The 26,606-nt window shown below is 38.7% G+C and overlaps 1 protein-coding gene across 1 annotated transcript in view; it reads left to right on the plus strand.

Moving 5' to 3' along the window:
* Positions 1-26,606, plus strand: part of SLC48A1 (solute carrier family 48 member 1) — a 225,707-nt gene that overhangs the window by 156,433 nt on the left and 42,668 nt on the right. The window contains exon 2 of the mRNA XM_044083869.1: positions 2,206-2,373. Coding sequence (XP_043939804.1) covers positions 2,206-2,373 — 168 coding nt within the window. The remainder of the gene's footprint in view (positions 1-2,205; positions 2,374-26,606) is intronic.

Genomic DNA, 26,606 nt, shown 5'->3' on the forward strand with positions numbered 1-26,606 from the left:
ACATAGGATATGTTAAAAAAAATTCTTATAAACCAGAATAAAGTAAAATATTCACAAAGGCACCAAAGTTCACTTCAAACAGAATCCACAGGAACCACCAAGGATCGAATATGTTAAAAAAAAAATTCTTAGGTTTAATATATGAAAACTCCCTGGGTCAGACTGGGAAAGACACATTTGTCCACATTATTCGTGACATAAATCAGTGGTGATCTAAAAGATAGTACTGTTTTATAAATGCATGCATGAAAAAAATAACTAATTCATGCATGGATGAGGCAGAGGTAGGGAAGTTCATCTGCAGACCTGGTGGAAAATAAAGTTATTATCTGGTATCGTTACCAATGTTTTTGTTTTTGCCCGTTTCACGTGACATATATTTACTAGAAGAATTCACTACTCGAATAGACAAACAGTGGTGACTTGGTATAGATCGACCACATGTTTTACTCATTTCATTTGTTTTAGCTGGAAAGTGTGACCTGACTTGCGATAAAGTGGTTTCTACACCCAGTATTCTACTGCTGGAACAAACTGTTGTCATCCTCCATTTCCAGCAGTTTTACACTTTTTTTTCATTCCTAGCAAGTATGTCTTGTCCAACCTCTGCTGAAATTTCAATATCTTAGGCATACCTCTCAACCTCTTAGAGCAAGAAGCCTGGACAAAGCCTAAAATAATCTGGGGACACAGGCCCAAAGATATTGGCAGAGTTTAAATATTTCTCTTAGAAAATTGCTAGAATAACAGGATTTGAGCTAGCATGCATTTTTTGAAGGATCTAAAGCCTGACACTCAAATGTCTGTCATTATTTAGTGTTTTCCAGAAGAATACAGATTTTATAAGGAACAGACCTAAAATATGAGGCAAAAATCTGGATATTCTGTGAAAATCTGGATAGTTGAGAGGTATGATCTCGGGGGAAACACTCCTTGTCATGTGACTCGTGTGCATGTTACTGTCACTGCTCACATCCACTCGCCTCTGCAACTGTCAACATTTATCCTTCGTCGACTAAGTGCCATCCCTGCCAGACACCGGTGCTGTATCTCAGAGACGGCAAGGATGAGAGCTCTGTCTTACTGCTTGCATCTCATAGATAGGGAGTGGATCAGTGTTCAGTCTGTTATTTTGACTGTGGCTTACAGAGATGGGAGTATTGAGGCAGAAAGAAAAATGAGGCACGTCAGCCCTTTATTCTGAAATTACTTAGTCTGTGGAATGAGTACATTTTGTTACCCTGACTTTCATAGAAGCCTGGATAATGATCATTGCTCTACCTTTCAACTACTGTTTAAATGTGGACCACCGTTTACTGTGATTGTTACGTTTGTCAGACTGGGAGGGTGGATTTTTTTCTGTAGGTCAAAGCCGATTGTACAGGTACAGCTCACAAACTGAAATGAGTGCAGCCAGTACTTGTTCTATTTCACAGACAGACCACTGTCATATCCACTGCTGTGGCCAAGTCACAGACAGGGGTCGAAGCAAACCTTCTGAATCTGCAGTGTCCCCTCAGATTGCTTCATCAGATGAGCAACATGTGTTGGTTAAGTATGTTGCTCTGTACCATTACATTCTATTTGTTGGATGACAGAAGGAGATACTTTTTTATTTTTTTATTTTTTTTTTTAGTTTGCCTTTTAAGCCGTATTGGAATTCAGTCAGTGGCCTATAAAGTACTCCCTGTAATAAGAATGCATATTATTGAAAACATTGGGTGTAGGAGACATAATCCCTGAGGTACATTTGAACTTATTGCTCTGTGTTATAAAGTGTTACAAGGTAACCAATTAATTAGTTCTGTGCCACAGGCTGGACAGTACAATTTATTATTTTGTGTTAGGATTCAGCTTTGTGTTCTTAATCTCATATACTGGGTATGCAGCTGATTGTTGTAACTGTTACATTTCATAAGCCAATCAATTATTTTAGGTATATACAGTAAACAGAAGATGGACTGTAGTGTTCTGCATCATCCGTGTCCTTCAGAGGGCATGTGTGGAAAAAATATCATTCAGAGTGTGGCTTGGAATATAGACTTTCTTGATTTAAATGCAACTCCCACAGTAGGATATAATATGTTGTTCTGCTAGCCTTACTGACTATGCAAAACATTTTTTTTCCTGAACACTTGCCCTAGTCTTGATCCATGTTTAGTGACCACTGCTCTGTCATTCTTTATTTTTGTTTTTTTTTTGCAGGTGTGCTGGCCGTCTGGTGTCTAGTGGCTCACATTATGTATGTTCAGGACTACTGGAGGACATGGCTGAAGGGTCTGCGTTTTTTCCTCGTCATCGGCCTTGTATTTGCTGTATTAGCACTTGTGGGCTTCATCACGTTTCTGAGTCTTGCCATCACAAAACACCAGCGTGAGTAAACCAGCAAAATATTGTTTAAATGTTTAGCAGTATTACACATCAGAAGGATGGCAGAATGCAGGTAAAGATAGGGCTGCATGACAATATGTATAGCTAAAGCAGGGAGAAGAAGATGGCTGCCCATAGCACAGGCTGTCAGAGGTGTAACTGAATAATGATCGTCACTGCCCAAGTGGTGTACCGACATTTCATTTTGGCATTGATGAAGCTGGAATTCATTCATTCACGCCATGTAAACATTTAAACACTCATGCATATTGGTGTTTTCAGGGATATCAGTTAACCTAGCTGCTGCTCTGCATGAATAAATACCTCACATACCACACCGTACTGTCTTTCCCATAAGTGTCCTATTGTTCTAATACTTCTACGAGATGTGAAGAGACTCATTTTAGAATATTCTTCATCTTTGGCTTACTTGTACCCCATCATCCTCCTGTGTACAATTTTTTCACCTCTACATTTTCAGGCAGTCCTCTGCAGCACTGATTGTCTTTTAATGCATATGCACATGCATGTGAACACTTGTGCACATATAGAGCACACCAGACTACATGCAATGTCCTCTTCATCCTAAAAATGCATTGTCTACACTGGTGTCTGTAGATAAGCACATGCATGTGAACACCTGTACACATGTATAGAGCCCATCAGACTACATGCAATGTTCTCCTTACTCCAGACATGTATTCTCATATACACTAGTATATATAGATAACAAGCACGTGAGCACTTGTAAACATATGGAGCACACCATACTACAGCCAATGTCCTCCTTATCCCAGATATGCATTCTATAGGATCCGTATTATTACCTCAGCTTTCCAGAAGATCGAGCATCGCAACATCAAGACAACAAGATCGAAAGTGCAAGTGTCCAAACCCACAGAAATCCAAAACTCAAGACATTAAATTCACACTATGCAACAGAATATGTCTCAGTAATAGATGCTGCACATAAAATATATTCCACACCTGTGAGCAGCAGTACATAAGTGCGTGTTTTCCTTTTGCAGAAGTCCAACAGTAAAGCCCCGTATTACTGCAAATAGTGTAAATAAACTCCATAAACGCATGCTCAGGTTCTTCCATATGAAGTGCCCATACAAAAAATTGTGCAGACTTAAATAACCAGGAGATGTTAAGTGCCCATGTCTCCATGTCTGGAACAGCAGAATACTGTAGTAACATTACATCCTGGGTAAGACAGCTACAAAGGTTAGAAATTCTTCCACTGTACACTTTTCTTTATTTTCAAAACTTTCCTAAAACATGTATGACATTGAGCAAGTTGTCATTCCTTCAGTGAAGATAGGCAGCCAGTAGTCGTCCAGTATCCTGCTTCATCAACATGATTCTGTTCACATACCAGCACAGACATGACAGATGCTAGGTCTGAAATATGGCGACCTAAGAGGCATCTCATTCACCTGTGCCAGGCTTCCAAAGAATTCTGTGTTCTAGGAATACTTAACCTATTTCAGGTTTATTCAACTCTTTCCAATTTCTTTTTGAAATATTTCAGAGTGGCAGAAACCTAGCAGATGCATTCGTTTCTGTGGAAAACTTTTTAGGTTTCCACAATGCATAATAATCTGTAAAATAACATACTAGCTCATTTCGTTCCACGGGAAACTGATATCGTACTTTGTTAAATAGTGGCAGCACATCACTCTCTTCCACAAATGCTAATGCAAGAAGTTTCTTAATGAGTAATTGAATTTGTACAATCTTTCAAACAGTAATGCCATCCCCAGAGACTGTATCTTTTGCCAACGACAGCCTTTGGAGATAGCACTGATGTCCTTCATGGATGCATCTGCAGTCATAACAACAGGGTTGTCCTGTCGTCAGGCAGCCCTTCGGTCGGCCGGATTCCAAAGTCCGGGTCCGGCTTCGGCTGATGTCGCACTTCACCCGACGTCATCTCTGTTGGTCTTCGGGTATAAAGGCATCAGCCGACGCCATTTTCCTCAGTCTTTCTTGCCGCGTGGCGCCCGAAGCAGAAGCTGTTCGCAAGTGCCGGTCGGTCAGATCCAGAGATTACTACTTCCGAATACTACTTCGAAGACTTCTAAAAGCTAAGTACCCCGTTGGGGACTCTTTCTTGCCTCAGCCGATGTCAGAAAAAGTCAATAACTGTTTAACTTGTTGGAAACAAATATCTCATAAAGATTTCCACTCTTACTGTTTGCCTTGTTTAGGCCCAGACCACGACGTAGCAGCCTGTTCAGCCTGTGCCTCATTCAACCGACGAATGCTTAGGCGTCGGTCGGAGTTTGCTGAACAGTTTTTCGGCTCAGATTTTGCGTACATTATGCCGTCGGATCCTCCGACTACCCAGATTGTTAAAAAACGCAAAGAAAAAGACCGACACTCGCGGTCCACGGTTTCGGCCGAAACCATGGTTAAGCAAACCGCGAGTGTCTCGGTTTCGGCCGAAACCGAGAAAACTGATCAAAGCACAGCTGAATCAATGACTACTACTGAGGCTCCTGCTACCTTACTTGAAACGGCCTCAGAAATCTTACCTACAGTGGTTACTATTGACTTATCAGACACCATCCCTTTGGATGTCTCTACCCCAGCACGTGGTGCTGCTAGGCCTCCTGCAGCCATGTCTATTAAGGCCTTTGCCAGGGCTAAAGCAGCCAAAACTACTAAATCAGTACCTGTTAAGCCCCCCTCTACTAGGCCCACTTCTAGTTCACAAATGCTTACTCTGGCAGAGGATTTAATATCCTTAATTAGGGGATCTCAATCTCACCCAGACAGGGCTTCTCAGCCCCCAGAAAAGAGACCTAGAGCAGAGCCCCCCGAGCCTGTGTCCTCTGATGATTCCGCGGAGGACTCTGATATTACAGACCAGCCAGAGGCTCATTTCTCCAATTATGAAGACTCAGATGCTGAAGAATCCATTCCAGCTGCTTCTCCACCAGAAGAATTCTCCTTTGGGGAAACCTTACATGCCATGCGAGAACAATTCCAATGGCAGGAACAGGATTTCTCAGATTCCAGAAAAAGACTTAGGACTTTTCTGCACCTACCACAACACAGGCCTTTAGCTATACCTCCTGTCCTTTCTGTTGTGGACGATGCATTTAATGATGTCTGCACTGCACCAGATTCCTTACCTCCAGCCCTTGTCAAACCAGACAGATTTTACAGGGTTCCAGACACTCATCACCACTTATACAAGGCCCCACTTGCAGACCCCGAAACCATATCCCAGGGGCCTAAGGCAGCAGCCTCGACCACAGCAAAAAACCCTATTCCTTCTCAAAGGGAAGCCAGGTCTTTAGACAGATGGGGCAAAAAGGTTTACACCTCTGCTACTCTCTCAGCTAGAGCTTTAAATTGTCAGTTTCACATGATACAACCAAGAGTTTATGCTTGATCAGTTAACTAAAAAGCTATCCTCTGATGACTCTATAGATAAGAAATATATATTAGAAATGGTAAATAACATACAACAGGTTAGTAACCATTCCTTCAAATGTGGCTATGATGCACTGGAGGCTTCATTTAGATCAGCCATGACTGGCACAGTGATAAGAAGACATGCATGGCTGAAGGAACAGGTCTTACCGGATCATGTTAAAGCTAAGTTATTAGATGCACCTATGGATAAGGCCAGTTTGTTTGGTACACCTGCCCAGCAGGTAATGAAGAAAATGGAAGAAAAGGCAAAATCTGTACAAACAGTTAAAGATTTCTTGCAGGTTCAACCCCCAAGGTTTAGCAGGAACTGGCCTGCCAAAAATTGGTCCTTTCCTGACTCCACAAGATCCCAAAGGGGCAGGAATAGACGTCCCAGAGGCAGAAATCAATCCAGAGGGGGTGCCTACAGAGGACGACAGTGGCAAGGTAATAACAGAGGCACAGACACAGCCACTGCCACTGCAACAGCACAGTGACTTGATTCTAACCCCGCCTACCAGGGAACAAATAGCAGCACCTTTAGGCGGAAAATTAACCTTATTTTCGAAAAACTGGCACTATATCACAAAAGACAAGTGGATTCTGCAAACCATAGACCAAGGATACCGGTTCCACTTCCACACTTTACCAGTCAAAAGAGGAATGCCAAACCTGCCTCCAAATCAAAAAACAGAAGCTCTACAGCAGATAATGCAACTAACAAAGATGAGAGCTGTGGAAAAAGTGCCAATAACAGAACAAGGCAAAGGATTCTACTCCAGACTATTCCTAGTTCCAAGAAAGGAAAAAAGCTGGAGACCTATTCTCGACCTGTCCATCTTAAATACATACATCATTGTCCCAAAATTCAAAATGCTGACCCTCCAGCAACTTCTTCCCATGCTGGGCAAGGAGTGCTGGCTGGTAACTCTAGATCTCAAGGAGGCATACCTGCACGTCCCCATACGACCAATTTGCGGAAGATACCTCAGATTTCTTGCAGGATCAGAGCACTATCAATTCTCAGCATTGCCCTTTGGCTTATCTACTGTGCCCAGAGTATTCACAAAATGCCTGGCATCAGTAATCGCTCACTGCAGACTTCAGGGAATCCAAATTTATCCATACCTGGACGACTGTCTGCTACAGGGGGACAACAAAAGCAAGCTGGCAACAGATTTACAAAGGGTCATTTACTTGCTACAAGCACTGGGATACACAGTCAATTTACAAAAGTCAAGGCTGATACCATCCCAAACAAGGACATTCTTGGGCGCGGAATTGGACACAGTAAAACAAATGGCATTCCTAACTGCAGAAAAACAAAAAGAACTCCCTCTTTACTTCTTGGCACTAACAAAACAGAACAAGCTAACAGCAAGAAAAGTTCTACAGGCCTTGGGCTTCATGGCATCCTGCATAATCTTGGTTCCACATGCCAGACTACATATGAGAAAACTACAGTGGTACCTAAAGAATTTATGGTCCCAACACAGGCACAGCCTAGAAGCAGAAATTCCTCTAATCCCATGCCTAAAACAGGAGTTCCTATGGTGGGCTCAAGCATGCCAGTCAAATCCAGGCCTACCTTTCCACAACTATCAAGCAAGCCAAACCATCACAACAGACGCCTCAGACCTAGGATGGGGGGCTCACATGCTGGACAAATGCATACAAGGATTGTGGACACAGGACCAGCTCCATTTGCACATCAACCTAAAAGAAATGCTGGCAGTAAAGCTGGCAATCCAAAAATTCAGACCATTCCTCAAAACAGGACATTTGATGATAAGGACAGACAACACCACAGTCATGTGGTACATCAACAAACAGGGAGGCACTCATTCATACCCCTATGCAGAATGACTTTGGACCTTTGGAACCTGGCGCTCAGCTACAACATCCAGTTACAGGCAATGTTCGTACCAGGAAAGGAGAATACTCTAGCAGACATGTTAAGCAGAACCACCTCGGATGCTCACGAATGGATGCTACACCGGACATCTTCAAGGCCATCTCAAAGAAATGGGGAATGCCACAGATAGATCTATTCACTTCCCTCTCAATCACCAGCTCAAAAATTCTGCACAAGGACGTTCCACCCACTTGCATGGAAAGTGGACTCGCTCTCCTTCAGCTGGAAAGGTCTGACAGCATATGCATTCCCACCTCTTCCCTTGATACACAAGGTACTACTAAAAATCAAGGAGGAACGTCCAAGGATAACCCTGATAGCTCCAAACTGGCCAAGACAACACTGGTACCCATTGCTGAGGAGCATGTCTTGGGACAAAATATGGCCAATACCCCTGATGCCTTTGATGTTAACCCAGAACAACTACAGCATCATGCATCCAAACCTAAAAACTTTGCAACTGACTGCATGGAACATCACATAGCAGCAACTAATCCAGAGCTTTCCCAAAGGGTTAAAGACATTATCCTTGAAGCCCGCAGACCTTCAACAAGAAAGAACTATGCAGGAAAATGGAAAAGGTTTGTCATTTGGAGTGCTGAAAGAGGAAAAGATGTGTCCAATATAGACATTGCTAACATTCTGGAGTATTTGGCAGAGCTTCTACATACAGGCCTGTCCTATTCCTCCATCAAGATACATGCATCAGCTATTTCAGCAGAATACAGCTTTGACCCACCTGTCTTTTCACATCCTTTACTCAGGCAATTCCTCAGAGGGATCAAGAATGTAAAACCTCCTAGGAAACCACCATTGCCAGCTTGGGATTTGAACTTTGTGCTGGAAAAGTTGACACTCGCACCTTTTGAACCAGCAGCAACAGCAGACCTGCAGCATCTATCGTGGAAAACTGCTTTCCTACTGGCAATAACCTCAGCAAGAAGGGTTTCTGAGCTTCAGGCCCTAATGGCAGTACAACCCTTCCTAATCTTCCACCAAGATAGAGTGTCCATGAGGACTAATCCTACATTTATGCCTAAGGTGGTATCCAGAGTGTCTTTAAACCAGGCAATCCACCTACCTACCTTCTTCCCAAACCCACAAAACAGAGAGGAAAGAATGCTGCATACCTTGGATGCACATAGACAGCTACGCTACTACCTGGACAGAACAAAAAGTAACAGAAAAACTGACCAGCTGTTTGTAGCCTATGCAACAGGAAGGGAAGGAAAAGCGATTTCCAAACAGACAATCTCCAAATGGATAGGAAATTGCATACGATTCTGTTACTCCTTTCATGGAAAACCAATTCCACAGAACATAAGGCCTCATTCTACAAGGGCAACAGCCACTACCACAGCCTTCTTACGAGGAGTGGCAACCAAGGACATTATTGAGGCGGCTACTTGGACCTCCGTGCATACATTTGCCAAGCATTATAATTTACCTCTGTATTCCAGATCCCGAGCAGGGTTTGCCACTGCTGTACTGCAAGGGATCCTAACCACACCATAATCTATTCTTCCTCCTCCCTTAGTTGGCTATGGTATTCTACCCAGTTGTTATGACTGCAGATGCATCCATGAAGGACATAGTACAGTTTTGTACCTACCATAAATGTAGATGTCCGAACTGGATAGCATCTGCAGTCAGGATTACCCTCCCTCCTTCCCTCTGTGGTACTCCTAGGGTATTTACCCTCCTAATAGCTAGCTGGCGGGGGGAGTCTATTATGGTGTATTTGTTTGTATATATGTACATACATGCTTATTTTTTGTGTTTGCCTTCTATCTTTTTGGAAACATTGGCATTTACCCAAAATTTAGCCTTCCAAGAGGGCAACTGGCATCTGGGGCAAGAAACACTGAGGAAAATGGCGTCGGCTGATGCCTTTATACCCGAAGACCAACAGAGATGACGTCAGGTGAAGTGCGACATCAGCCGAAGCCGGACCCGGACTTTGGAATCCGGCCGACCGAAGGGCTGCCTGACGACAGGACAACCCTGTTGTTATGACTGCAGATGCTATCCAGTTCGGACATCTACATTTATGGTAGGTACAAAACTGTACTTTTATGTTAGTAGTAACACTGTTAATTCTGATGATCTCAGAGTTGTACATCATATACGTTAGAGCAGAAGGCAAATTGTCAGTACTGATTATGTGAGACTCACATCAGCACAGGTAATTATTTGTCTTCATTGATTTTACTGGACATGAAGAAGTAAACCAAAGGTATAATCTTACAAGTGCCGCAATAGTTGGCATCTCTGCTATTTCGCTAGTAATGACAGATGGTAGCATTCGTCTAAAAGGTACCATCCATCTACCAGACAGTAGCTTTACTTAAATCTGTCAGTTTTTGTGTTGTAGAAATTACAAAGTATATGTGTGTCAGTAATGCTATTGTTGACCCTGTTTTCTGTGAGTGTAGCAGCCTTCAGGGTAGACTCACATGCAGTCATATTTTCTATATAACTTCTTGCCCAACACTTTAAATGTTTTTCCTCACTCTGCTTGCTTGCTGCAGTAACGCTTTATTGTTAGGCAGCTGTACTGCACTCTTCAAAGTCAGTTGTGCCATAACATTGTCTACAACAAAGCAAGGTAGATCCCTGAATAATTGAGCTGTCTTCTGGGATCAGATGGATGGTTATGACCGACAGTTCTTCTCAGTACCGTCTTTTATGCTGCTGTTTCTCTTATAGCCCACCCTTTGCGTTTGTCATTTAACTTTAGTTGAAATGCCTAATACTCTCTGTTTTTGTTTGCTTTGTCTAAACAATAGGAACAACCTTCAATAACTAACATCTACCTGCCCTTTAGGGATGTGCAGTAGTTGTAGACATTCAGTAGAACTCTTGATGCTTTAAACACCATGACAGCACAGTTACTTTGATGTATTCTGTTGTTTGATAGGCACTCGTTTCTTTACACTTATGTACATTGGTGTCGATGTTTTGGTTTCAGATTTACAAGGGTTCAGTGACTTGCGCTTTCATTTTTATTGCACTCGATCTTCTGGTAATTCAAAGTAATAAATAGGGATCCACATTCTGTACACTAATGCCTACAGATAACAAGTACAACCACATGAGCATGTGTACACATATGGAGCACGCCAGACCACATCCAGTGTCCTTCTTATCCCAGATGTGCATGCTCTGCACTAGTGCCTGCAGATAACAAGAACATCCATGTGAACACTTGCACACATATGGAGCACATCAGACTACATGCAATGTCCTCCTTACCCCACACATGCATTCTCTACACTAATACCTACAGATAAGCACATGCATGTGAACACGTGTACAATGTCCCCCATTATAGACATGCATTCTCTGCACTAGTACATATAGATAACAAGCACATGCGCATGAACACTTATACTCATATGGAGTGCAGCGCACTACATGCAGTGTCCTGTTTACCACAGGCATACATTCTCTGCACTAAACAAACAAACTCAGTGTAAAAAAGAAACGCTTGCATGTGAACACTTGTACACACATGCAGCAACCCAGATTCATTGCGCAATTTAATAAGTGTTGTGTTTTCATCCAATAATTCACTTGGAGAAAAGTGCTTAATATTTATTAAAGTCTGCTCTTGTCTTGTTTTAGAGTAGCTTATCTGCAAAAGAAACCTACAATCCTAGTAGTGAAAACTTGTCTTTCAAATACTGTTTCCCCAGTCCTCCTAACTCACAATAAACTGGTGCCATTTTTTTTACATTTAAAGCAATTGCCAGGTGAGCAAACCTAACCTGCATGTGAAGATACACTTTCATTTTACAAAATAACAACATTAACTAAAGGGCGCATCAGTTGGACTGAAAGAGATAGGCCTTCACTTAGCATGGACTGTTCATTATAGAGTAGTAACACTTAAGTGTTTTGATCGAGGCACAATTTTTCTGTTTCTGTCTTTTGCTATGTGTGATTCATTACTATAGATTTGGCTGCTTGTTGGTAACCAAAAATTCATTTTGTTTATAGCTTCATAGACAAGTACTGGGCTAGCTGCCTTTGTGGACCAGTTTAAGCCTAATGAATTTCACTTTCAAAGGTGAGAATCAAACTCTGTACTTTCTGACTGCAAGGTAAACACTTTAACCATTATACCACCCCCCCCAAACCATAATGCTAGGCTAGTGGCCCTTCTGGGCCATTTTAAGCCTAACCAATTTTCCTCAAAGGTGAGAATCAAACCTTACACATTCCGTCTGTGAGATAAACACCTTAAGCATTAATTCACTTTCATTTATCAAGGGCAGAAAGATATTGATGCAGTTTTGCATTATTCTATCTGCTATTCAAGAATTTTGTCCTTGTGTACCTTATCGTGCACTAATCCAAACCCCACCACTGCCTGTAACACCAGCCGTTTACATTATCTTACCAAAAACCCTTTCCCCCTACATTGTCACTATACAAAACACACACACATACACACACACACACCAACAAAATAGTAAAACTAGCACCTTGCTTAGCAATTAGATTAACCTTAACCTGCAAACACTTGTATGCCACACACGCTCACGTCCTTTAACTCCAAAACTTATGGTACATTCAAAAGTCTTAGCATTAGATCAAAACCACACTTAGCTGCATACAAATACTGCTTGCACACTACAGAAACAGTCAGTGATCCAATACTCAGTCACCTGCCATTGACGAGCAGGAATTTTGACAAAATGTATAGGAAAAAACACATTCAACAGACTATATTGCAACTATATATACATTTTTAGGCTGTTTACGTTTGAATTTTCACTCACTCATATTTGAATACTGAAATATTTCTGATGAAGTTCGAGAAATAAAGAATGAAAGTTCTCAAATCGGAAATGTTTCTATCTTTTTCCTTCCTTCATTAGAGGTTTATATATATATATATATATATATATATATATATATATGTATAAAATATAATATATATATATATATATATATATATGTATATATATATAATATAATATATATATATATATATATATATATGTGTGTGTATGTATATATAGATTTACTATTGGCATTTCGAATCTGCTTCGGTCGACCATTTAGAATGTCGACCCAAAATGTGGAATTCATACTGCCAAAAAGTAAACCAAAGCTAAAATGAATACATCGACAATAATGGTTCAATGTATTTGACATAGCAGGAGGTGACGTCACTCATCTCCTGCTATGCCCATTAACGTACCATTAAACTATACAGTCAGTGGTACATTAATTCTAATATTCTGCAGGGGGGGCTATGTATCCCTGCACCACCCATGTGAGAGGCTGCACCCCATACACATTAAATATACCAACTCCGAGATCGCTCTGCAGTGAGGAAATGTGCTAATTCCCTGTTTCTCACTGAACCGCGATCCCCCTTGCCCAATGTCGAACCCAAATGATCGCTGTAGTGCAGTCGATAGATTTGGGTTCAACATTTTGCTGACTTGAAAATTTGCAAGTCGACTAACTGCCTAAATATATATATATATATATATATATATATATATATATATATATATATGTATGTATGTATGTATGTATATATATATATATATATATATATATATGTATGTATAAAATATTTTACTATATTATAGTTATATAAGAACTAATCCAGTAAACAGAAGGTTTGGGTCATTGTGAATAGACTGAAAACTCAAAAAAGTGAATATTAGCAGACTGAGTCAGGAAATTAGAAGAACTGGAAGATGTGCCATGGTCCTTCACTGTGTGGGATCACGGTACAGAGGGGATTGTATTTTTTCTCCTTTCCCCACTGTAGTACAATCTTGGAGTTTGCATATGTAATTAGCAGGGGGTGTGAGGGGTGAAGACCCCCTGCTAAAACTGGTGTTGTGTTTGTTCTGTTCAAGCTTACGGGTTTTCGATTTTCTTGGCTTAATCTTGTGTTTTTCATTCATTTGAGTGTTAGGGACCCATAGATAGATAGATATGGATATTCTATAGCATTATAATAGTTCTCCCAGCATAAAATGCATTGCATCCTGGATATTGCACTACATGCATTACATTCACAGATTTACTTTTAAAAGAGTCAAAAGTGATGACGTTTAACTTTTCTTCTTCTTCTTTCAGCTTTTCCCGGTTAGGGGTCGCCACAGCGGATCACCTGTCTGCTCATGATTGGCAGTGGAGTTTTACGATGTCGAGTTGCCAGCCTGGTGCCCAACCTTCCACAGAAGGTACACACATGCACACACTCACACCTAGGGCCAATTTAGAGTGTCCAATCCACCTACAGCATGTCTTTGTGATGTGGGAGGAAACAGGACCATCTGGAGGAAAACCAAGCGACCACAGGGAGGGCATGCAGACTCCACACAGAAGGCACCCCAGCCAAGAATCGAACCCAAGTACCTCTTGCTGTGAGGTGGCAACGCTAACCGCTGCACCACTTCGGCCGCCCCGATGATGTTTAACTTTTGTGACGAGTTAAACATACCCTAAATTTTATTTATTTTATTTTATTTATTTTACATTTGTTGACCGGGCTGGTCTAGCTAGATACATGTCCCTTTTCAGTTTCCTTAACAAATCTGCAATAATTAAAATGTATTAACCTCTCTTTATTACAAGTGCATACCGCGGTGTTATGGCGGTAGCGTTGTTACCTCACAGCAAGAGATTCTCCCGTTCGATTCTCGGCTTGGCTTGGGAGTGCCTTCTATGTGGAGTCTGCATGTCCTCCCCGCGGTTGGGTAGCGTTCGAAAGACATGCGTGCGTAAATGGGTGTGCCTTCGTTGATGGTTGGGCGTTGAGCTGGCACCTTGGCATTTCGTAAAAATCTACTGCCAATCATTAGCGGACCGGAGTTCCACTGTGGCGACCCCTTACCGGGAAAAAGCCGAAAGACAACAACAACCCTCTCTTTATTACAAGTACCCTGCCTTTAAATTTGCTTTTTTTATTTTCAAATGAATGTTATTTCAAATACTTCTGTCATTTATAAAAAACAGGCTTCTCTCACTGACATTATTAGTTCTCTGTAACATTGTCTAATGGCTCCAGAGTCTGAATGAAGCCTTTGTAAGCCTGACCTGGTTCTATTGCTGATATTATCTGGCTCCGCAGCACCATCTTGTGGAATGTAATAATAATACATGTAAGAAATAGATCAACAACTTGGTATGAAGAAAATCATTTTTCTCAGTCACAAAGTCAGGACTTAGTTGCCCTAGACATTTTGCCTTGTTTTTGTTTTCAGTTGTCTAAAGTACATGCTGTGACAGTGTGAGAATGTGTTACTGCTAACATATTTACTTTAGGTTTCATTTAACTGTTAACTTAGCCCTAAGTAATCACCAGAAGTTCTATAAACAGAACAGATGTATTACTAGGGTAAGCAGTAAATTTCAGGAACTTAGTTGTGTATTACTCCTCATATGTAAAATCTGACATGTGTTTTGTCTGTAGTATTCCAGATAAACAAAAAAATTGCCTGTAATAGGAAATGTCCTTCTCAGGAACTCATTACAAGGTTAGCAAAACTTGGTGCAGTTACTATTGTACTGACGTTTTACAGCAATAGATTTGAGTTTTTCTTGTTTGTTTTGTTTTTCAGGCTTTCAGTAATGTTTTTGATGTATTCCCAATAGTAGGTTCTTCACATTCTTGCATGTCTGTCAGTTTCAGTGTATTGTGAACAAAATGTCTGATAATGACCAAGCAAGGAGTCCATTTATTCAGTGTAGTCTCTACAAAACATGATTCTGCAGTCACAGTGAGCAGTGATTGCAGTTGCAGAAGTCAGACTTGATTTCTGCAATTGTCAAACAATATGATTACAAAGGGCACGTAAGAGCCAGGCATAAGTGTGCTGGTCATTATGCGAATGTACTACAGACACAAGCAGGAATAACTTCTACACTTTAATATAATAAACATAACAAAAATATATCACCAGAAGAAATATTTTGATTTGTAACTAGATTACTTTTACTACAGAAGATAAGTTGGCCAAAAATATTGATTTGAATCATCTACCCATGTGGTACAGAAGATTGATTTCCTGACTGAGACTTGGACAACCCTCATTTATTATCACCATGGGTACAGGCCAAGAAGTATGGGAGTGAGCAGACACTGCCTGTTCACATTCCTGTGGGGAATGAGCTGGCACTGTCTTGCACATGGGTAAAACCTAGGGGGAGCATTAGGTATTACAGTAGACTCCCTCTTACACAGCCTCTCTTTAACCAGCCATAAAATTTCTGCCATGGCCATAGCAAAAGACAACAGAGAAGAAGAAACTTCTGCCTCCTCTGGGCTAAATAATGACAGATATTTGAGTTTTACACTTCATATTGATTAGAAAAATGCATAGTAAAACAAATACTGTTATTTTGGCTGATTTATAACCTATAAATTCTATTTTGTATGCTTTTTTTCTGATTAATCAGCTATTCGTTTATCCAGCCTAAGGTCTGTTCCCTGCGAGACTGGATAAGAGGGAGTCTACTATACTCCCATAATGCAAAAGCCTGCTGAGCACATTGCAAAGAACAGCTTGGGAAGTACTGTGTGCATGGATACATGCACACTTCCCTAAAGAAGGCAGCAACTGTGGAGATTGATGGGACTGATATGGGGAGGAGGGACACATACTGGGTTCAGCACACTGGCCCTCCCTACTCCCAGACTTATGCCTCTTACCAGAGAACAAATAAGCTGGTGATGCTCTCCAGCCGGAGAACAAACAGATAGACTGTAGAGCTCTTGTCCAGACTGGTATGCATCTGGGTCTCACCAAGGACAGAAACACTTGGGTTGGTGGGTGAAAGAAGGGGAAAACTTAATTTAGCAGTCAAAACTTTATAAAAAGAAAGCTAGCATATACCCATTCAGAGAGTTTTGTCTGACATTCTCTGAAAGGGGATTTGATGACTGGATTAGAGTCTCCGGAAAAAAGACAGCAAAGTGAATGAAGACCTTGATGAAGAAAAGAACAAGCTGAAGATCATTCTTGTTCTAAGAATCCTGAAGAGATAGCCACTGAGAGGTTTAGAGAAATATGTATGTACTTAAATATATATATATATATATATATATATAGAGAGAGAGAGAGAGAGAGATCTACTGTATCATAGTTGTATAGAACTGAAGTGAAAGCATTCTTGTCAATGTTTGTTACGCCATAAGACTTTTGTTTTAGAAAGATTCTACAATTGTATGTTTTTGTACAAAAACACTACATTTTTTTCCTAAAACTTGTGTGTCTGTTTCCTTTCCTATTGAAAACAGGAAGAACTCATCAGTCTAAAATGCCATGTGTCCTACCTCCAACTACCTTAACCCTCTCAACCCTAACCCTAACTCTAACCCTAAACTCCACTTATGATCTGTAAACCTAAATTCCTAGATCACTTCCTAATCATAAAACTCCCCTCACTCCTTAAACCTAAATTCCCTGCTCACTCCCTAAACCTAAATATTTCAAACTCCCCATGAGCCTCTCCTGCTTCCAAAACCTAAATTCCCCAATTCTTTCCCTAGCCCTAAAATATTCATTCTGATCCCTAACCCTAAGATTCCGTTCCTTAATCCTACATTCTCCTCTCACTCAAGATAATCAGCCAAAGTCCACCAGTTTGCAAGTTAGTACTGTAAGTGAATGACAACTGCCTCATTCACTGCTAATGTACACAGTTCAAGCGTCAGGAAGCAGCATTTGAACAAACGCAGTTTGACAAAATACTGCAAAAACTTACCTGCAGCAAACCCAAGACTCAAAAAAAAAATCTCTTTATATAAATATATATATGTATATGTATATAACTTTGAATGCTATTTGTTCAACTAGCAAAATTTGAAACAAAAAAAAAACACTGATATTCAAAACACTGCAAACTCCTGAATACCTCTCAACTGTACAGATGTGCAGATTTTTACCTCATATTTTTGGTCTGTTTCTCAGAAAATTGTGGATTTCTGGGAAATCACTGGCAAATTGTTGAAGTCAGAAAATAATCACACATTTGAATTTCAGACTTCATAGCTTTTAGAAAATTTGTGCTAATACAAAACCTGTTATTCTGTCAACTTTCTAACTTTGTAAGAGCAGTATTTGAAAAGTGTCCCTATTTTTGGGCCTTTCTTCTCCAATTATTTCTTTGTCCAGATTTCTTGCTCTAAGAGGTTGAGAGGTATGCTGTATGAACTTTAACATAGTTTCTGCAGGACAAGATTTCCTTGTGCCTTCCAAATCACTGTTTTGTGATTTGATATCTTTCATTCATTATTTTATGATTTTGAACAAAAATATTTGAATACATCAAATGCAACCATATACATTTATATTTATTTATTTCTCTACCTCTTTCTTTCTCCCTCCCTCCCTCCCTCTCTCTCTCTCTCTGTATATATGTATATGTATGGGAGCAAATGGTGAGGTAGCCAACAACATTTCTGCTGCCTTCATTTGGTTGACAGGAAAGCTGTTGACTTTTGTGCAATATCGCTAGGGATTAGGGAGGTATGCCCTTACTTTTGTATTTCACAAACACACTGAATTGATATATTTAATTAGCAGGGGGTGTGGGGAAGGGAGTCAAAGCCCCTCACTTCAGTTTGCAAAAAATGTTGCTTTTAATTTGCAAGCTTCAAGGTTGTGTCTAGGAGTAAGAGTATTATCTTGTTAATGTTCTGTTTTTTTTTCGTCTGTCGACTTTAGAAATGTTGACGCACTGAAGATGAGATTATTTGCAATACACACACACACACCCACACACACACATATGTATTATATGTATATATATATATAGACCTATATAATCACCATTTATATATATGTGTGTGTATATATATATATATATATATATATATATATATATATATATATATACATGTGTGTGTGTGTCTGTGTGCGGTGTGTGTATGTAAACCTATATAGATACATGCATACACATATATTTGATATACTAACACATACACGCAGTTACATACAGCACATGGCATTTTGCAGATGGTTAAAAACATCAACTAGCTTAGAGAGTAAGTCTGTTTACAGCCATTTGCTGGCTCAGGAGTGGCACTGAAGTATTTTAATATTTATATGTTTCCTCTGAACAAGTACATCAAAAACAATTCAGTAATAGTTGGCATTTATATACAGTTTATAGTCCAAGTTGAAATGGCACCAGTCTAATTATTACAAGGTGTGATGACTGAACAAAAATGTATTTGCTTACGTATTTGGAGAGACTGCATGTTTTCTTTTTAGGTTAATAGGTTACACTAAACTTTTCACTTTGTTCTCTTGTTTCAGTGAAAATAGTAATGAGATTGAATTTCTTTAGATTCATAGGAAAGGTCACCTATGGGACTAAAGTGATAAAGGTATTCTAAGAAGCTCTTTCCTTGAGCATCGCCCTTGCATCTCATGTATGTTCCTCACTTCAGAGTTCTTTCTTAATTAGGTAGCTGCTGCCATGCAAAGAAACTTCCAGAAAAGATAGTTGAAATGTAATGTAGATACATTTTCAGAAGAAGGCAGTGTAAACTTGTTAGTCTTGAAATGTAAGCTGCATACAGGCTAAACTGAATTACTTAAAGGCTTTAAATACAAGGCTCCTTTTAAAACTATTACACAGCAATGATATATGTGAGGCACAAAAAATAGTACTAGTAGGCAAGCAGAAAGGGATTTTTTAAAATGAAGCTTACATGAGAAAACACAAGACTGGACTTGGTAGGAAAGTAATACATAATCAAAGGAAAATAATATGGATGAAGCTGAATTTCTTTTACAATATTAATGTCACTCTGAAACTCTTCCATTTTAACAAGTATGATTTTCTCATATTTCAGAAATGATACCTCCTGAGGGAAGAAAAATGAGTGCTAAGTTGAGCTTATCCATGCTGCCAGACAGAGTGCTCTGATGTGCATCATCCTGCCACCTTAGTAAGTTAGAAGATTAGGTACAGCTAGAGTTTGCGGCTGACACACCTGAATACAAGAAAGGGGTAATACAGGGATTTAGGACCACATTGAAGCAATGGGAACTGGCTTTGTTTTCCCCTTTTTAATTTTAACTACTGGTTAGCATGAAACATGACTTGTCAGATCCCCTACAGAGGCTAGTCAATATCAGCCTCAAAACAGGATAAATAACGGATAGTAGCAACAGTCATTTCCTTGCACAAAGGTGGTACTTCAAAGGGCCTGGGTAATTGTAGACCAATAAGTCTGCCCAGTCTCATCTGTAAAGCTATAGAAAGGATCATGAATGTAATTAATGTATAAGGAAATGGGTAACCTGCAGACTCCTGACTCACCCCAGTTCAGCTTTATTGAGGACAGGTCCGGACTACTTAACCTGGTTGACTTCTCTGAAAAAGTTACAGAAGCTAAGCATGAGGTCATAACAGTGCATACCACGTATCTTGACCTCACAAAGGAATTCAGCACCATCCCACACTCTGGTATCACAGGTAAACACCTAGAGCTGATCTATCCCCATGTAGCTCACTGGAAAGCAAATTTGGATCACAGAACACAAGAAATTAGATCTACCACTAGCAGTATACCCCAAGGTTCAGTTCATGGACCACTCCTCTTTGGCATTTACTTCTTGGACATTTAAGTTAATGTTAAGGGTTGTGGCTGGCCAAGTTTATAAATTACTGCAAACTTGGTGCCATTGTGAAGTCCCCAGAGGTCATCAAGATCCTTCAAAAGGGCCTACCCCAAACAAATAGCTGTTGTTAAACCACAGACAAAAACTAAATGCCAAAAAGTGTATAACTGTGCCCTTTGGCCAGCACAAATCCTTTTGTAGCTATTATATTAACAGCACACCCCTGAAAATTGATCTCGTAGATCGGGGCCTTGAAACCTATGTCAACAATGAATTGTCCTTTGATCACCATATATCCACTGTTGTAAGGAAGTCCTTTTTCACTGCAGAGCTTACATCTAAAGATATAGCATCTGAATCCAGGGATGTAATTGTTTCACTTTAGTTGGTACTTATTAGACCAATCATTGAATACAGTGCTGCTTTTACTGTATACCTTTTAGTATGTACCTTTCCAAACATTTGCCACAGCTGGAATGGCCACATCACTTTCTCACTAAAAAAGTAAATGTCCTAAATCATAAAAGTATGCAGACCATCTCAAAGCCTTTCCTCTTTTCAGTATCATACAAGCTACTGAGAGGCAACCTCTGCTTTGTATGTAGCGATACAAGAGACTCCCTTCTGTCTGACATATTACACATTTTGCAATTCTGTCATAAACACCAGCTCAAGGGTCCTCAATCTCTTTTGCAAGATGAACAGAACATCTTGGAGGGATAAGTATGTATCACAGAAAGTTCTGCTTCTGTAGAACAATCATCTACTCCACATAAAGCATTTCTCCTACTCTATTCAAATGTAATTTGGCTGAATTGATAAGTAACCATGAATTCATCATCTGGTATAGCACCCCTGTCCCACATGGATATGGGAAATGTGTAAATGTCCCAGCATATACTTGTTTGGCCTACATCTCGGTTATATGTATGCAAAACAATGGCTAAAAACTACTATGGGAATATAAGGCTAGGATTAAGATCCTCTTAGATAACTGGCCTAATAAGTACCAATGACGCTAACAATTATGTTTAAGTTAGAGAAGTTGCAATGGATATAGAAAAAAATGTTTCTAGATGATAAAGAATATATTTGTTGTTGCCCAAACCCCACTATGGGAAAATCAGGAGCATAACAGAGTAAACTGATTGCTAAGATGAGTTACAAGCATATTTATCTATAAAATATGTCTTAGTCTGAAAATCACAAAGGTGTGGTACATGTGTAGTTTCCAGATTTCAGGGCTTGCTGACTTGGAATGAAAGCAAACTGATGAAACTAGTTCATCTGGAGTTCCTTTTCCCAAATTGCAATAGTCTACAAATTTGCTAGGCATAATTGCCTTCTTTCTAGATGATGAAGCCAGCTATGTGAAACCAGTCCCTGCTTCAGTCTTTCAGTGATCCTGATATAGTAAATGTTACATTGTGTCAGAAGTGAAGAATCAGCGGTTTCCATGTACAGAGTCAAATGGGAAGGAACACTGTTTTCCATGTATGAAAGGAGTGTACATACCAGAGGTATTTGTAAAGAACATATTTTTCCTTTCATTTAAGGAATGATTCAAATGCAGCCAACTTGTATTCTCTCTCTCTCTCTCTCTCTCTCTCTCTCTCTCTCTCTCTCTCTCTCTCTCTCTCTCTCTCTCTCTCTCTTCAACTTCAATTGTCTTAGAATTCAGTATTGTGGATCCAGAAAGGTGATCAATTTATTTTTTTTAATTTATCCTTTGTTAGCTTAGCTAGTTTCACTACTACCCCTTTTCAGAGGAGACCTGACTTGGTATTTATATAGGCTAGGAGACATTTGGTCAGAACACCAGGGTACTTACTCTGGTGTCAGTGGGCTGTTACCAGTATTCAGAGAATAGCAAACATGGAGAAAGGAGTTAATAGGAAGACACAGAGATGGCAAAGAGTGGAGAAAGAGGAAAGGTAGAAGTAAATAAAGTAGCTGTAATTGAATTAAAAGGCAGATGTATGGAAACCCCTATTTTGATGGAGTTGAGAAACTGTGAGGAACCGTAAAATAACAAGGAGTTCAGTTGGAGTGATATGGTAGATTGGATGATGACAGAGCAAACAGAAGTTTTGGTATGGGAGTTACCACAGAAGTAATAAAGTTTGCTGGTTTGTGATGAAACTGCTCTGACGGTATGTCTGGATGGTGGAGAGACTGGTTATAGGGATGCAACCCTGCAACAGATTGGGTTGCTAAGTAAAGAGAAGAAGCTGCTAGTAAATGGAAGTACTAAACCAAAGGAAAACAAAAAAGTAAAATAAATGGAAGAAGAGAGGAAACAGAAAATGGCGGATGAAAAACAAAACCAAAAAAGACAACCTGTGGTATGGATTGAAAACAAAAAAAAATGTCAGCATTAACAATATTACAGACAATGTAATTTTGCCTGTAGGCTTTCACTTGAGAAACATAAAAGCACTAGTTCATCTAGAGACTGGAGATTTTTGCAAAGTGATTTTTGAGACGTTTACTTTACTGGGCAAGTTTATAATGGAAGTTGAACAAAAACACTGAAATGCCTTGGAATAGATACATTTATCAAAATGTAGGCATACAGTTAAAAAGGATGATTGTGCAAACCAGGACTAAAGACATTGATGAGGGAGAACACTTTTTTTCTTACTGTTTTGCAGTGATGCTAAAATGTTTAATGAAAGAAATGTATGGACAGTGGGATGGTAAGTATGGTTAGCAATGGATGTGTATAATAGAAAATACAGTGAATGTAAATGGGAAAAGGGAAAATGTTGGGTATTGCAGATGAATCAAAGCATGTTTTTATTCAGAAAAAATTCATTTGGTGTAAAATTGTAATTAGAGAAGATGTGACCTTTGTGGGAAATGAGGCTATACTGCCAAAAAGTGTGAGCTTTTACTTTTTTGTAGAAATGTAATTATACAGAAGTATTTCTGGCTTGAACATCCATTATTAGAAGAAGAAAGGATAGCAGGAGAAGAGTCTAATGTATAAGAAAGGTAGTCAAATGAGAATATGACTTTACAAATGGATGAAATGGATGAAGAGGAAAATGCTGAAGAAGAAAACAAAACAAATGAAAACAATGCACTAAATACAGACAGTTATCAAATGCAGGAGACAAATCTGTATAATGTTTTAGGCAGTGATAAAAGAGAAAAGGGGGAGTTGAAAACAGATGAACAAAACAGACTAATAAAAAAATTAACTGGGGAAGGGGTGAGGAGAAAAAAGCAAAAATAAAAACTGACGGCAAGAAAGATGCAAAAAAGAGAAAAGTATGTAAGATATAAGTATATTAACAAGAAATGTGAATAGTATAAAAATGACATAAGGAATTTGTTAGTGATTGAATGGTGTGAAAATTTAGATATTGAAGTATTCTATTTGAATGGATACTGGCTGTGTATAGAAGACAAAAAGAAAAGAGTTGAAGCAATGTGAAGGAAGAGAGTCATTTGGTAAGTGTCAAAGGAGACTTCTTCAGGCATATGTATTTTGATGTAAAGGGAGGAAATAAAAATAGTAGATATATTTTTGTAATCCCTGTAAGATTAATGCTATATATTAGAAAATGGGAAGGGTGTGTATTATTGCTAATGATATATGCTTTTTACAAATATGACTGAAAGAAAAATGCAGAATTAGGAAAAGTTTTGAATTGGTGAATATGTAAGTAATAACATAGGAGTTAACTGTAATCTAAGAAAAGAAAGAAAAAAACAATTCAGTATGTTAAAATGATGTAAGAAGTGATAAAGTGCTGAGAGCTAATATTAAGGCAAAACATTGGATGGATGTATAGAAAGGTAGTTTAGTAAAACAGAAATCTACTGTGTGATATTTTCAAAAAGTATGAAAGAGGCATAGGGGGATAGAAATGGTTGAATTTTCTGATCTCAAAGCAGTATGTGCTATAACAGGAGATAATAGAGAAAGATTAAATGAAGGAAAACCAATTAAAAGGTTAACTGGAGGGATGAATAAAAAGGATGAAATGAAACAATGTAACAGATTTGGGTTGAGCAAATAACAGTGATAGTATTGTATTTCATTTTAACTTACTGGCGGAAAATTTACAAGGAAACCTATAAAAGGGTGTTTTAGGGGGTTGAAAGAATAGTAAAGATAATCCAATGTATTATGAAGACATTATAAGGAAACATGAACAAGGAATAGAACATGGAAATGAAGGGATAAGGGAAATAGTTATAGGAAAAATAAATATGTTGCACAGACAATGATATTACTTAATAGGACAAAAAGAGGTATCACCTTTTCTATAAAAAACAGTAAAGTTGAGAAGGAAAGATGGAAGAAGCAACACATGAAATAAAATGTAAGCTAAGATATAAATAAGAAGACATTATGGAGGTGGTAGAGGAGTTTTTTGGTAAAACGTATGAGAAAGGAAAAGTTGAAAGAAAATTGTGAAGTGAAAAAATTGGAAGATGTTGAAAAGCATTTAGGGAAGGAAATAAAAATGGAAGGTCTAGAAGAAGTGGTAAGAGAAGGAGAGGAAGAATTGGGCAGCAGGATTGGATGAGTTAAGTTATGGATGATGTAACATCGATGAGAAAAAAATAAAGTTTTTATTGAGATATTAAATGCATGGTTAAGATTGGAAGAGGAGAGGAAGAAATATATTTGGGGTGATTACATTTTTAAGGAAAAAAGATGGCAGAGTGAACATTACAACCTGAAGACCAGTAAACTTATGAAATCTAGATTACCAAATTCTTATAAAAATATTGCAAAATATATGAGGTTATAGGGGATGGGGTGTTTGGTATTAAAGGAAGAAAGTGACAGAAATGTTAATAACAGTAAAATAAGTGACCTACTTGATTTTAAGAGAAAATAAAGGAAGGTGAGTTAGTCAGGACTGAGTAAATGCTAGAGTGAGACCTGAATCATTGTGGAGAGTCTTATAGGCATATTGTAAAGAAGATAACTGTATTAATGTAACCGAAGATGTTATGAAATTTCAGGAGTGAGGGTTGTGGTAAATGGCTATGTGAGAAAAAGTAAGGATTAAAAGAAGGGTAAAACAAGGATACTCATTGACTGTGCATGTGTTTATATTATCCATAAATACAGTACTGCAAGCAGGTAAATATGGAGTGAAGGAAGAAAGGTGGGAAATAGAGGAAGATATAGTAATAGCAATCTGTTTGTCATATGCTGACAATGTAGATATTGCTAAGAACAAGGTATGGATAAGAGGGAGTAATAAGAACTGGAAAAGTGGTCTATGTTTAAACTAGTAGAAGAGTAAAGAATTTGTTGTAGTAAATAAAATGGAATTGTAATAGGAAGGAAGTATACTGGGAATAAGATGTGGGGATCATGACAATGTAATATGACAATGGAGGGAAATAATTGAAGATATGAAAAATGGTGGGAAAATGTTTTATTTGTTATGTAAGAAAAGAGTATATATGTCTAGTATTTATGTTTTATGGAAATTAGCATATTTGGGGGGTGTATATGTTTATAGTAAGACTGGAGAAAGGGTTATTAAAGATTTTTTCAGTTATTTCAGAATCCAGTATGAAGGGGTGTTATGTAATAAAAAAGAAGGAGGTGGTTTTAATTAAAAAATGCTGTTGTATTCCTAGCATGTTTTGCACATTTTCTGGGTATTAAAGAATGTTAAAGAAATCGAAACTAAATTGATAAGAAAATGTTTGTATGTAAAATTTGAAGAAGTATGGAAAAATGAAAGAATAAAAGGGGAATAAGTAGTAAAAATAGGAGGGAGAGAGTATATGAATAAAGTTAAGTTATGGAATTTGAAAGTTAATGATGCCAAGATGAATAGGATGGATGAATAGAATGGAATGATATGATAAAACTCTGGAAAATATTTTCTTTATCCATGGAAAGGGTTTATGCAAGAGGATGAAATGAAATAAAGAAGAAACAGTTTGGATAGTTTAGATAGTTTTTATATGCAGTATTTTTTATGGATGACTTTCATAGTTAAATTATTTTGTACTGCATGTAACCTTTTAACAGATAATGGAAGAAAGAATGGGTAATGAATGCAATGAATAATAGATTGCAAAACATTGGGTCTAATGTCCACTTGGCTCCAATGTAAGGTTGCTTTATTGATCGGCCTTGCATCAGAGGAAGTCACTTACACTGAGAGCAAATATTGGATTCTGGTCCATTGCTTTTGGGAATTTAAAAATGAAAAGCTCTGGAAATGCTTTAAAGAAGACTATAGTTGAGAAGGATTTAGAAATACAAATGTGAAGATAATTTTATA

This window comes from Protopterus annectens, chromosome 9.part0 (genome assembly GCF_019279795.1).
Source record: "Protopterus annectens isolate FY-2018-M chromosome 9.part0, PAN1.0, whole genome shotgun sequence".
NCBI classification, from domain to species: domain Eukaryota; kingdom Metazoa; phylum Chordata; order Ceratodontiformes; family Protopteridae; genus Protopterus; species Protopterus annectens.